The 13793-nt window shown below is 44.9% G+C and overlaps 1 protein-coding gene and 1 non-coding gene across 4 annotated transcripts in view; both read right to left on the bottom strand.

Moving 5' to 3' along the window:
* The window catches only part of REPS2 (RALBP1 associated Eps domain containing 2), a 192141-nt gene extending 179857 nt beyond the window's left edge, over positions 1-12284 (bottom strand). For 2 of the 3 annotated variants that reach the window (XM_040336878.1, XM_040336879.1), the window contains exon 1: positions 11853-12283. In XM_040336878.1, the coding sequence (XP_040192812.1) occupies positions 11853-12023 (171 nt within the window). In that variant the 5' untranslated portion in view covers positions 12024-12283. Of the gene's footprint in view, positions 1-11852 lie in introns of all 3 variants that reach the window. The other variant, XM_040336880.1, reaches the window with a different exon arrangement.
* Positions 2599-2762, bottom strand: LOC120929827. The gene has a single exon (XR_005747516.1). It is a non-coding gene; the product is annotated as a U1 spliceosomal RNA (small nuclear RNA).
* Positions 12285-13793: the final 1509 nt, after the last annotated feature.

Raw genomic sequence — 13793 nt, 5'->3', positions numbered from 1 at the left:
GGCACTGACATGAGGCACTGATGAGCACTTATAGTCGGCACTGATAGGTGGCACTGGCGGGCACTGATAAGCAGCACGCATAGGTGGGCACTGATGGGCACTAAAAGACAGCACTGACTGGCACCAGTAATGGGCATTGATTTTTGTCACTGCTGGGACTTTACGGTAATCAGTGCCCCGATTACCTGCCCTATTCTCCCCTGTGAGGCAATGCCGCTGATCGTCTCTCCTCGCCACACACTCTGTCAGTGTGAGGCGAGGAGAGCCGGTTACCGGCACTTCCACACTTACATGTGATCGGCTGTGATTGGACACAGCCAATCACATGCTTAGAGTCGCGTCAGCGGCTCTTTACAGAGATTGGGGTTTGCGCAGTGTCAGAACGAGAGACGCACCGCTCCTCTGTAATTGGTTAAAGATGAACTTCACCCTCTCTTTTTTGCGAATTGACTTTCACTCCTGTTGTATGTGGTGTTTACTGGGCGTTTTTGCTTTATGCGGTAAATATTGCATAAAGTAGTAGTGAATTTACATTTTCGGTATTTGGGAAAACCTAAATACAGCATAAGATCTGGTTCTGTTAATGGAGCCCAATGACACTAATTTAACCACTTGCCGCCCGCCCTATTACAAAATGACAGTGGCAAAGTGGTTTCAATAACCTGACCAGACGTCATACGACGTCTTCAGGATATTGAGACGTCTTCAGGGGCGCGCATTGCGGCGATCGTTGTTGCGGGGTGTCAATCTGACACCCCGCAACACCGATCTAGGTAAAGACGGAGACTCTTTACCACGTGATCAGCCGTGTCCAATCTGTCCAATCACAGCTGATCACGATGTAAACAGGAAAAGCCGGTAATCGGGGGGGTTTGTGTTGATCGATTATCAGCGCAGCCCCCCGAGGATGCCCACACTGGACCACCAGGGATGCCACTAGACCACCAGGGATGCCCACCACAGGTATGCCACACTAGACCACCAGGGATGACAATCAGAAATTGATAATAGATGCAAATCAGTGCCCACAATGGATGCCAATCAGTGCCCACAATGGGCATCACTGATTGGCAGGCATTATTGTTTGGCATTGATTGGCATCCATTAGTTCAACACAATACAGTACATTAGTGCCACCTATCAGTGCCCATCTATGCCCATCCGTGCCACCTATCAGTGCCCATCTGTGCCCATCCATGCCACCCATCAGTGCCCATCCATGCTGCCTATCAGTGCCGCATATTAGTGCCCATCAATGCCACCTCATTGGTGCCACCTCATCTGTGCCCATCAGTGCCCGTCAGTGCAGTACCATCAGTGCCCATCAGTGAAGGAGAAAACGTACTTATTTACAATGTTTTGTAACTGAAACAAAAAAAGTTTTTTTTTTTTTCTAAATTTTCAGGTTTTTTTTATTTATTTTTTGCAGAAAATAAAAATCGCAGAGGTGATCAAATACCACCAAAAGAAAGCTCTATTTGTGGGAACAAAATGACAAAAATGTAGTTTGGGTACAGTGTAGCATGACTGCGCAATTGTCATTCAAAGTGCAACAGCGCTGAAAGCTGAAAATTGGTCTGGGCAGGAAGGTGTATAAGTGCCATGTATGGAAGTGGTTAAAAAAAAAAATGTAAAAAATAAAAATTATTGGCCAAAATATACTGACTTCATCATATGGGGCCCAGAGATGTCGGTGAGACCCCCGGTCTATCTGTTAGGAGCGCACTGTGCAGCAGGCTCCCAGCACAGAGCGAAATATGCTTATATGTGGCCCCATGGGAAAAGCCCAGTGCACTGGGGCATTGTGTTACATTGACATCAAATGGTTAAAATCATGGACTTGCCATGTCATTTTGCTAAAGCTCAGGAATGGCTGTTTATCACAAGAAGGTGCTGAAGCAGAAGGTCCATCCCATTACATACTGCAAATTATCTGTCTGACGTGTTTTGAGTCAGCATGTTGGCTTGAAGTACACAGGGGAAGCATGCATTCCAAGGGTAGGAACATCGCTACTGCTTAGGAAGCCGCATGGGCAGCAATATAATCCCTAAATAGGATGAATGTTGGTCATTCTAAGCTTTCTTGGCAGTTAGACTGTTCCTTTTGTACAGCCTCACCATGACCATAATGGTTGGACTCAAAAGACCTACACCATAGATCCAATAAAGCCACACCTTGCAGTAATGAGGGCTAAGAAGCCTAAAAAAAAAGCTGTATGCAAGTTGGTAATAATAAGCATTTAAAATTATGGCTATATATGTGCTACACTCTAGTGGTTCTGGATGCCCAGATGTCTAATAGTGACTAAAAGAAATTATATGCACGTCCCCACCCACTATAGACAGAGACTGAGAGCCCATTCACACAGGTCCGACTTTGTACTCGACTTCAAGTCGCCCCAAGTCGCGCTGCATGAAGAAATCAATGTAAGTGAATGGAGCCGTCTTAATGTAAACTACTGCAGTCGCTCCGACTTCAAAAAAGGTTCCTGTACTACTTCAATCCGACTTCTAGGCGACTTGTACCCGCCGACTTGCCTCCAAGTTGGATCATTCATGGATCATCCATTCATAGTGACGCAACTTTAAAAAAAAAAAACGGGGAAAGCGCGAACGCAGTCCCCCACTATCACAAATTATGCAGTCGAGTTTCCCACATTTGGGGAAATCGCAGGGGTCAGCACAGCCGGAGTGCAATGGCCGAGCCTCGCCCTGGGAGAACCACCTTCATGATCATGGTGTCTCCCCTGCCAGGTAAGTATAGTGACGCAACTTTACAGGAAGTCGCCCCAGTGTGAACTGGCTCTAAAGGCAAACACCTCTCTCCCACAGAGCTGGTATTTGGTATGAAACATGAGGGGGAACTCCACAACAAATTTTAAATAAAAAACCGGCATGGGTTCCCCCTCCAAGAGCATACCAGACCCTTAGGTCTGGTATCGATTTCAAGGGGAACCCCCTACACTGAAAACACGGTGTGGGGGGTCCCCCCAAAATCCATACCAGACCCTTATCCGAGCACGCAGCCCGGCCTGTCAGGAAAGGGGGTGGGGACGTGCCCCTCCTGAACCGTACCAGGCCACATGCCCTAAACATGGGGGGTAGGTGCTTTGGGGCAGGGGGGCGCCCTGCGGGCCACCCCAAAGCACCTTGTCCCCGTGTTGATGGTGACAAAGGCCTCTTTCAGACAACCCTGGCCGTTGGTTGTCGGGGTCTGCGAGCGGGGGGCTTATCGGAATCCGGGAGCTCCCTTTTATAAGGGGGCCCCCAGATCTCGGCCCCCCATCCTATGGGAATGAGTATGGGGTACATCGTACCCCTAGCCATTCACCTGGGGGGGGGAAAAAGTGTCAAGAAAAAAAAAAACACACTAGACAGGTTTTTAAAGTCATTTATAAGTCAGCTCCGGGGGTCTTCTTTGGACTTCGGGGGTCTTCAGATTTCTCTGCTCTCTTCTCCCAGCTCTTTTACTAGCGGCAGGCCGGTCTTCTGCATCGTCTTCTTCGATGTTGACTCAACTCTCCCTCCCGCTGTAATGCCGGTGTGTGGTGAGCAACAATTTATATAGGCATGGGGCGTGGTTACCGGGTGATATCACCATGATGGGACTGTGACGTCATAAGAAGCTTATATAAATTGTTGCGCACCGCACACCCGGCATTACAGCGGAAGAAAGCGTTGAGTCAACATCAAAAAGAAGAAGAGGGAAGAAGACGACGTAGAAGACCGGCCCCCCACTAGTAAAAGAGCTGGAAAAAGATAGTGGTGCCCGGCAGAAGGCAGAAAGAACCGGAGAGCGGGAGAAGAGAGCGGAGAAGTTTGAAGAAGACCCCTGAAGTCCGAAGAAGACCCCCGGAGCTGACTAATAAAATTACTTTAAAAACCTGTCTAGTGTGTTTTTTTTTTTCTTGACACTTTTTTTCCCCCCCTGGTGAATGGGTATGGGTACGATGTACCCTATATTCATTCCCATAGGGTGGGGGGCTGGGATCTGGGGGCCCCCTTATTAAAGGGGGCTTCCGGATTCCGATAAGCTCCCCGCTCGCAGACCCCGATAACCAACGACCAGGGTTGTCGGGAAGAGGCCCTTGTCCCCATCAACATGGGTGGGCTTTTCGGTTATTTTTGTACCTCCTCACAACAACCTTAATATAATATTGTTCCGTTACAGCATAATTTACACGTCGAGTGTCTTGGAGGCAATATGAGGATCTAGCAGCTGGTCAAATTTCAAAAGGGGTTGCCCCTGTTCTCTGCAGATACACTAATTTGCAGAGCAAAGGGGAGATTTGGGGTCGTATAGACCCCAGATCTCAAAATAAAAAAAAATAAAAAAAAACAAGAAACGCTCTAAAAAAAATTATGTTTTTTTTAAGCCCCGTCCCTATGCAAATGCATATGTAGGTCCTGCACGCATATGTAAACAGTGATCGCAACACGCATGTGAGGCATTGCTGCGAACATCAGCGTGAGAGCTAAAATTCTATCACCAGACCTCCTGTTTAAAGGGGTTGTAAAGGTTTGTTTTTTATTTTCTAAATAGGCTCCTTTAAGCTAGTGCATTGTTGGTTCACTAACCTTTTCCTTCGATTTACCTTTGAAATGTTTTTTTTCTTTGTCTGAATTTCTTACTTCCTGTTCCTCCTCAGTAAACTTTCCACCATCATCCCATTCCTTCTGGCTGGGGGTCAGTCAGCATGCTCGCCCCCTCCCTTGGGACTACATCCCTGCAGGGAGACGCTGTCATAGCGTCTCTCCGCAGGGATGCAGTCCCAAGGGAGGGGGCGAGCACGCTGACTAACCCCCAGCTAGAACGGCTCGAATGATTTGGGCAAGCTTACTGGGGAGAAGCAGGAAGTTAAAAATTCAGACAAAGGAAAAAAAAACATTTAGAAGGGAAATCGAAGGAACAGGTAAGTGAACCAACAATGCACTAGCTTAAAGGGGTTGTAAAGGTTTGTTTTTTATTTTCTAAATAGGTTCCTTTAAGCTAGTGCATTGTTGGTTTACTTATCTTTTCCTTTGATTTCCCTTCTAAATGTTTTTTTTCTTTGTTTGAATTTCTCACTTCCTGTTTCTCCTCAGTAAGCTTTCCACCATCATCTGAGCGGTGGAAAGTCATTTAGAACAGCTTACTGAACACCTTACTGAGGAGGAACTGGAAGTGAGAAATTCAGACAAAGAAAAAAAACATTTAGAAGGGAAATTGAAAGAAAAGGTAAGTGAACCAACAATGCACTAGCTTAAAGGAACCTATTTAGAAAATAAAAAACAAACCTTTACGACCCCTTTAACTCTAAACTAGTAACTTTTAAAGTGTTGCCTATGGAAACTTTTTCCTGAATATTTACATTTGATAAACCGCTGTGCAAATATTGTGTAGCATAAAAAATTGCACCTGCCACCATTTTATTCTCCAGGGTCTTTCAGAAAAATAATGTTTGGGGATTCTAAGTAATTTCCCAGTTTACATTTTTATTTTTACATGTACATGAGAAGTGTCAGAATTGGCTTAGGCAGCAAGTTATTAAACTGTTATAAGCAGCAGGATTTTCTAGGATAGATGCAGGACGTTGCACATAAATGAGAGCCTAGTGAAAATATGTTCCCATCACAATACAGATGACAAAATTGTGCACTAGCAGCAGCAAATATTGCTTCTCTTTGAATAATCTATTAAGAATAGCAGTAACTAAGGTATGCCATGTGGACTCAGGCCAGGTTTGGCATAGTTTACCCCCAAGAAGCATTAGGCAAGGAAAAAAATTAGAAAATTGATTTCCTACAAGCACCATGAAAAGGATTAAATTCTAAAATTAGGCCACAAAAGGATTTAAATTCCAGCTGTACTCAACAAGCGGCAGGCATACAGATCAATGTTTGAATTAACCTGTAGGTCTTTGTAAAATTTGCTCAGGGTTTTAAGTAGAGTAATGCTATGAAATGGAATCGGGACTTTTCACAAACCACTGGCCATGGCACCATGTGTTTTCTGCTGATCACTGATGAACTTTTCAGCAGTGACCATCGACACACACAGATCCACGGTCCTGCTCAGTTACAGGGCAATCGCGGGTGTCCGGCAGACATCGCGGCCAACAGGCACGCGCATCGGGTCATATGACGTCCACCCAGAACGAAAGCCTCATCGTCCCGCCGTCATATGACGGCGGGCGGTAGGCAAGTAGTTAAGTGGTTACGCTTTGAAAAAAAAAACCAGCTGGAAGCTGATTGGTTTCTATGCAGATCTTCACCAGATTTTGCACTCCCCAGATTAAGTAAATTAACCCCATAGTGTATTTAAACGGCATTTGCTTATCACAGAGTTCAGCTATAATTTTTTATTTATTTTTTTGGATAGAGTAAAAGACACATCATATCTCATATCGGCTTTTTTGCCATCTGTGTCCCATAGCCTTAACAGGAAGTGAGGGGAAATCCCTTCAAATTGAGGAAAATCCCTACTTGTCACCAGGATCACCAGAACTGGAAGATCTACCCTCTATTCCTGTTCTGGTAACCAGCCAAAATATGGGATTTTCTTTCTCTTTCTTTTTCTGATAACAGTCACCAGGAAAAATAGAGAGTGTGAATCTAGAAAGAATTGAGGAATAGGAATAGGAATCGGGAACAGCAGTAATAACCTGAGAGTTGTTGCAATCCCTCTTCACAGGAATGCAGGTAAAGGACCCATTTGTGACTGAGATAAAGTAAGTCTCTATAGGTATAGTTGTAATTATACATATAAATAAAAGTCAGTTTAATATATAAAAAGCTGTTAAATAAATTTTATATATATAAATAAAAAGCGGTTAAATGCCCATATCATGTGAAATATTAAAAATTCCTTACCTAAGCAATATTATTTTTTTAAAGAAAATAATCCTGTGAATTGTATCTATAGTACTCAGATTGTTTTGTCAATGTTTCAGCATAAGCTTCCCCTTTTCCCTTCTACAATGTGAACTGCTACTAAGGGATAACCTATAAAAACAAATGCTTAAAGCGGTGGTTCACCCTAAAAAGCAAGTTTCTACCATGAAATCCAGCATACTAGCGTGAGCTACAGTATGCCTTTATTTTTTATTTTTTTTGCGCCGTACTCACTGTTTAATCCCGAAGTTAAGTTTCAGACTCCCCGCAGGGAATGGGCGTTCCTATGCAGAGGGGACAATGATTTTACGGCCAGCTATGGCGCATCACGCTTCCCGAGTAGGACTCTGCTCTTCACGGCGCTTTACGGCGCCTGCGCACAAACTAGGAGCTGACCCAAGTCCTATTTCGGCTATTTCCGGGAAGCGTGACGCGCCATAGCCGGCCGTCAATCATGTTCCCCTCTGCATAGGAACGCCTACTAGTCTGAAACTTAACTACGGGATTAAACAGTGAGTATGGCGCAAAAAATGAAATAAAGGCATACTGAAGCTCGCGCTAGTATGCTGGATGGCATGTTAGAAAAAAAATAAAACATTTTTAGGGTGAACCCCCGCTTTAAGTGCTAATGGTATTTTATGAGGCCTTTGGTGCTCTGTTTCATTCTGTACATTGAGAACACTAATGCATTCAATAATTTATTAAAATTAGCATTTTTTTTTCAAGTAGGATAAATAGTTACCAATAAACAGCCAAAAAGACCTTGTATGAAGTATGACTGTCAGATCACCAGCACAATTAATGACGTGGAATTAATTCCCGTGGTTGATATGCCCTACGTTTGAGAAACACATAAAAATTGCGCTGCACCAAACTGCATGGTCCCTTGCAACCATGCACTTTGTCACACGTAAGCAAGATGCTTGAGGATGCTAAGAATAAATTGCCCCATCACACATTTGCTAAAGGGCTACACGCTTTTATGCATTGCTGGAAATTTTGTGCACGTTCCTGCAACACACAGGTGTGAATGTGTCACTAACTTGCGTATTAAAAAAAAAAAATGCAGGGTAAAACCAGTAAGCGCAACATCCAGTACCTATAGCAGTTCATTAGAAACCATACTGTAATGAGCTTACCTCAAACAACTCAGTTCTAATTGGTTGGTGTATGTATGGTAATTACACTGTATCCAGAACAAGATATTCCACTGGCAATAACATCAGCCCTGGAAACTCTTATGCCGTGTACATATGTTCCATACCAGTTTTCTCGACGAGAAAACTGCCCGCAAAAAAATTAGATCCTGCTCTATTTTTTCTTGTCGTTTTTCCCGTCATTCTTTTTCTCGTTGTGAAAACCTCTTGTGTGTATGCTTTTCCAAGGGGAAAAAAATGCGCATTCTCAGAATCAAGTATGAGACGGGAGCGCTCGTTCTGGTAAAACTAGCGTTCGTAATGGAGATAGCCCATTCGTCACGCTGTAACGAACTGAAAAGTGTGAATCGTCTCTCACCAAACTTTTACTAACACAGGGATCAGAAAAAGCAGCCCCAAGGGTGGCGCCATTTGAATGGAACTTCCCCTTCATAGTGTCGTTGGACGTCACCGCGCTTTGCTCGAGCGTTTTTTTTTTCATGAACGTGTGTATGCAAGGCAGGCTTGAGAGGAATCACGTCGAGAAAAACGTTGTTTTTTTGCATGACAGGAAAAACGGTCGTGTGTACGCGGCATTAGAACTCTTGAACACGAAACTCCTGTTCAAACATCTATTTTTTTTTATGGTATGTATGTGCGCATATGCGTTCGCATTTTTGCGCACAAACATATTCTCGCGTTCACGATATGCTAATAATTATTAAAAGTCAGCAGCTACACTTGTTGTAGCTGCTTACGTTTAATATTTTTTTATTTTTTTGCCGTAACTCAGCTTTAATCATAAATATAAATATATATATATATTTTAGGGCTCATCATACAATCCTCTTTGTATTCCATTAACTTTCTTTGAAGTAAACTTCATTCATGTTACTGTACAGCAGAGCCATGCGCTGCATGGTGGCATGTGATCCTGTATGGTGCGCTGTGATAAAATGCAACATATCTGAATTTTATCGGAGCATGTTGTGAATGGGGGACGCACAAAACAATTGAATGTATAAATGGGACACACAGAAAATAATTGAATGCGAGAATGGGACACACAGAAAACAATCGATTCCCAAAAGTAGTTCCTGTACTACTTTTGCCGGGTTAAAATTGTGCGAGTTCTAACCCACACCAATGTGAATCAAGTCTTAAAGCGGGAGTTCACCCAAAAATCAACTTTCTGCAGTTAGATCCAGCATACTGCTGACATCTGCAGTATGCTGGTCTTTTTTTTTTTTTGGTACTTATCGTTATAGCGGTATTTTTTCTATGGCTCCGAGCGGGGAATCCTTCGGGGAATGGGCGTTTCCGAAGGCAAGCAAGTTGATTGACGGCCTTCGATAGCGCGTCACAGCTTCCGGAAACAGCCGAGATGACACTTGGCTGTTTACGGCGCCTGCCATGTAGAGCTGACTGCGCAGGCGCCGTAAATTGCAGAGCGTCACTCGTGTATCTTCGGAAGCCGTGACGCGCTATCGAAGGCTGTCAATTAACTTGCTTGTTTTGAAGGGGACGCCTATACCAGGAAGTAATCCCCCGCTCGGAGCCATAGAAGAAATACTGCTAAAACGATAAGTACCAAAATAAAATAAAAAAAACCAGCATACTGCAGATGTCAGCAGTATGCTGGATCTAACTGCAGAAAGTTGATTTTTGGGTGAACTCCCGCTTTAAGCCTCGTACACACGATCGGATTATCCGACAGGATTTGTGTGGTGACAGGTTTTTGTTTGAAAAATCCTGCCGTTTCACACTTAACCCTTGATTCATATTAAATGTGGCTATGAAATTGGGTGATTTCAGATGAAGTTCCATGATTTCAAAGCCACATCAGTGTGACTTTAGGTGCGACTTGGAAGACATCTGTGCAGCTTCTATGCAAGTCATACTCGAAATCACCAAAAGTAGTGCAGCAACTACTTTTTCAAATCGATGCGGCACCACAAAGCTGGCGTCGCACTGATTTGAACAGTGCCATTGCCGACAATAGGGTGCGACCTGTCAAAGCGCATGACAAGTTGCTCCGATGTGAACAGGAGCTGATGATCAAGTCCTCCTGTCAGCTTTTCGATCGAGCTTTCCATTCCTCCCTAGTGAGAGGTGGATGTCAATAGGCATGTGTCTGCTGACACCTGCTGGCATCCGATCTGGTCTGCTAAAAACAGATGGATGGGCATCCGTTTACATCTGACCGCCCCATAGAGGAAAACCAGCTGTCTGTGTCCGCTCTGCATAGCGGGGGATCAGAAGAGAGATCCCCTGCTGAGCAGGCGGATCCATTTGACGGATTCCTGCCTGTCTGAAACTTTGGGATACCTTTTTTTTGGGGGGGGGGTACCCACTCCTACTTCTGCTTGGATCACCTGGGTGATCCAAGCAGAATTCCCCCCCCCCCCCCATTTTTGCCCACAGCCTACTGGGACATGGTGATTCCAGCAGTGAAGTCGCAAGGAGTCACAGCCAGCTTCCCTTAGTAAACAGGCTGGTACATGCACCTGAAAACTGCAAAAGAACCGGCCCCGGTGAGGACAATGCGGGATCCCTGGACAGGTAAGTGTGCTTTTATTAAAAATCAGCACTTACAGGATTTGCAGCTTCTAACTTTTATTTATTTTTTGGGTGGACTGAATCCCCTCTTTAAGCTCTTAAGGACCAGACACGAATTGCCATCATTGTACGTCAGCTCCTACGCGCCAATTTGTGGGTGGGGCAGACTCGATGTCCGCTGGCCACCCACGATCGTTCCCCGCAGTGACAAATCTCCATTCTGACAGGGGGGATCACACAGATCTTGTCTTTCTGCTATGCAGGAATGTGGATCTGTGTGTTTGCGCAGTAGAATACACAGTGAGGGAACACATGTAACCCCTAGATCGCCCCTGATGTTAACTCCTTTCCTTCCAGTGTTATTAGTCTGTGCATATTTTTAGCACCGATCGCTGTAATAATTATTATTCCCAAAAAAGTGTCAAAAATGTCAGTTAGGTGTCCGATCTGTCCAGTAGCGCGCCATCACTGGTCCCCGCTCTCTCCTGGGAACAGTGCGTTTCCCAGAAGACAGCGGGGGCTGCGGGTAGAGGCGTGTCTGCCGCTGTCCTGTATTCCCGGAAGTGGGTGCAAATACCTGTTTTAGAGGAACCGGAAAAGCGGAAGCTCCATTTTTGGGTAGAGCTCTGCTTTAATCTATTCCCTATTTTGTAGACGCTATACATTTCGTGCAAACCAATCAATATACACTTATTGCGATTTTTTTTTTTTTACCAAGAACATGTAGAAGAATATATAAACTTAAACTGATTAAGATTTTTTTTTATTTATTTTTTTTGAGGGGAAATGTATTCTAACAAAAAGTTAAAAATATTAGTTGATTATTCAAAATTGGCGCTCTTTTTTTGTTTATAGTGCAAAAAATAAAAACCGCAGAGGTGATCAAATACACCAAAAGAAAGCTCTATTTTTGGGAAAAAGAAGGACATCCATTTTATTTGGGTACAGCATCACACGCAATTGTCAGTTAAAGCGACGCAGTGACATAGCGCAAAAAAAATGGCCCGGTCATTAAGAGGGTAAATCCTTGCGGTCCTTAAGTAGTTAAGCGCAATTGTCTTTTATGGGTCCATTCACATTACTGTTTTAGCAGAGTAAGCAGAATGGCCCCAGGGACTTTTCCTCAGTCAGCAGTGGAAACATGTGCAGCAGCTCAGCTGACTAGTAAATGAGGCCCAACCTGTCCTGGGAGATAGTGTGTACACAGGGAGTATATGAAGGAGGACAAGCCCCGCCCTTCCCATCTCACCCCGCCCCTCACCTGTCCATCATCACACCACCCACCTGGTGTAAAGTTTCTGCAGGCAGCTGCGACGCTCTGAACAGCTCGCCCACTTTAGTGCTGCCCGCTGCCAGCCGGGGTGAGCCCTCCACTTGGCATAAGGAGAAGAGCTCGGAGTACGTCTTCTGTTCATGGTCACTCAGAGCCAGGTACACTCCCGCACACACCTCCATGGAACGACTCCTGTCAGCCTTGTCCTCACTTACTCCGGGTGTCCCTCTCTCTGTCAGGGCGTCCTTCTCTCTGTCAGGGCGTCCTTCTCTCTTCCTCCGGGTGTCCACCTCTCTTCCTCTACAAGAGGTGAGTGAGCTCTGAGAACAGGAGGACGGAGAGGAGGAGGAGGTGTTACTGCAGCTGAGGAAACATCCTCTGTGTCTGCAGTGCTCACAGCACACCGCTCAATACACTTCTACTGCTACTACTGGGAAAGCGCTCTGCTGCCCCCTGCTGCCAACATAGCAAACTGCACTGAGGAGAAGCCTCGCTGTGTGTTTATAGGGCGCGTCTTCTTCTATTTTTATTTTCTTGCTTCTATTTGTACAAGGCTAAACAACTTCTAAAAATTCGAAGGGCCCCTTCACACTATGGCCTCGTGTACACTGAGCTCTCTTAAATGCCTTTCTACTGGCAGGCGCAACAAAACCGCACCTTAGGCTACATGGCTCCATTCGCACTTGAGCGTGCTAAAATCACGGCAAAACACAGGACGCGTTTGCGATGCCATTATCTTTTGTGCCATTATGTTGCGATGCTAGTTTGTTTTTTTCACCGCTATTGTTGAGCGGCAAAATCGCAACACCAAATGCACCGGGCTCTGTGCCAAAATTTGGTAAATTGGCTACTTTGGTGCATTTTTGGAGCTGAGATTCAGCTGCACAAAAATCTTGCTCCAGGATTGATCTCTTCCTGTTACACAACACGTGCCTTGCAATCTTTCTCACAAGCCTAGATAGGCTTAAAGTGATACTAAAGCTTCCCCCCTTTTTTTTTTTTATTAAATAACAAATATATCATACTTACCTCCACTGTGCAGTTAGTTTTGCACAGTGGCCCCGATCCACCTGTTCTGGGGTCCCACGGCGGCTCTCACGGCTCCTCCCTGCATTAGATAACCCCCTCTGGGAAGCTCTCTCCTGAGGGGGTTACCTTGCGGGCATGCTCCTGTGTCATACACTCGGCATCCATGGACGCCGAGTGTATGACTCGGGGGGGGGGGCCAGCGCGCACATCATTGGATTTGATTCACAGCAGCGGGAGCCAATGGCTTTGCTGCTATTAATATATCCAATGAAGAGCCGAGAATCCGTGAAGAGAGCGACGCGGGATCGCGCCCACTGAAATTCCGGGCTCAGGTAAGTAAAACAGGAGGGCTGGGGAGCCGGACACTGCAAGGTGTTTTTTCACCTTAATGCATAAGATGCATTAAGGTGAAAAAACACATAGGTTTACAACCCCTTTAATGTGAATGTAAACCTGATTCATGAAATTTGAGCTGTGCACATATAGCTGCAGTGTTTTCTTATCTCTCTTCAAAGCACTAAGTCATGTGTCTTTCTCCGGCGCCGTTCTTCTGTTATCAGCATGATAACTTCTGACAAGTTCCCCGACACAGGAGATAAAAGCAGCCTGAAATTTGTGCCAGGGAAGGAGCTATAAATACATTAGCAGAAAGCTTCTTTATTCACAGGACAGCTCTGAAAATGTCTGTCTATCTGGAGGGGGGGGGGCTTTCCTCCAATCAGCTGTCTCCCAGTGTAATCCAAGACTTCTCTCACAGCGCAGAATGAGGAAATGAAAATTCTAACATGATGTGCACTTCTAAACAGTATATAAAACTGAAGACAGCAGATATAAATGTAAAACTTATGTAGGGAGATTTGTTTCATCCCTGTGTATCATCTGAGGCTCTTCACTTCACTGGGTATATGTTAAGGTTTACATCT

This window comes from Rana temporaria, chromosome 2 (assembly GCF_905171775.1).
Source record: "Rana temporaria chromosome 2, aRanTem1.1, whole genome shotgun sequence".
Taxonomy (NCBI): domain Eukaryota; kingdom Metazoa; phylum Chordata; class Amphibia; order Anura; family Ranidae; genus Rana; species Rana temporaria.
The sequence above is the reverse complement of the archived record's forward strand: the minus strand, read 5'-3'. Positions and strand labels throughout refer to the sequence as shown.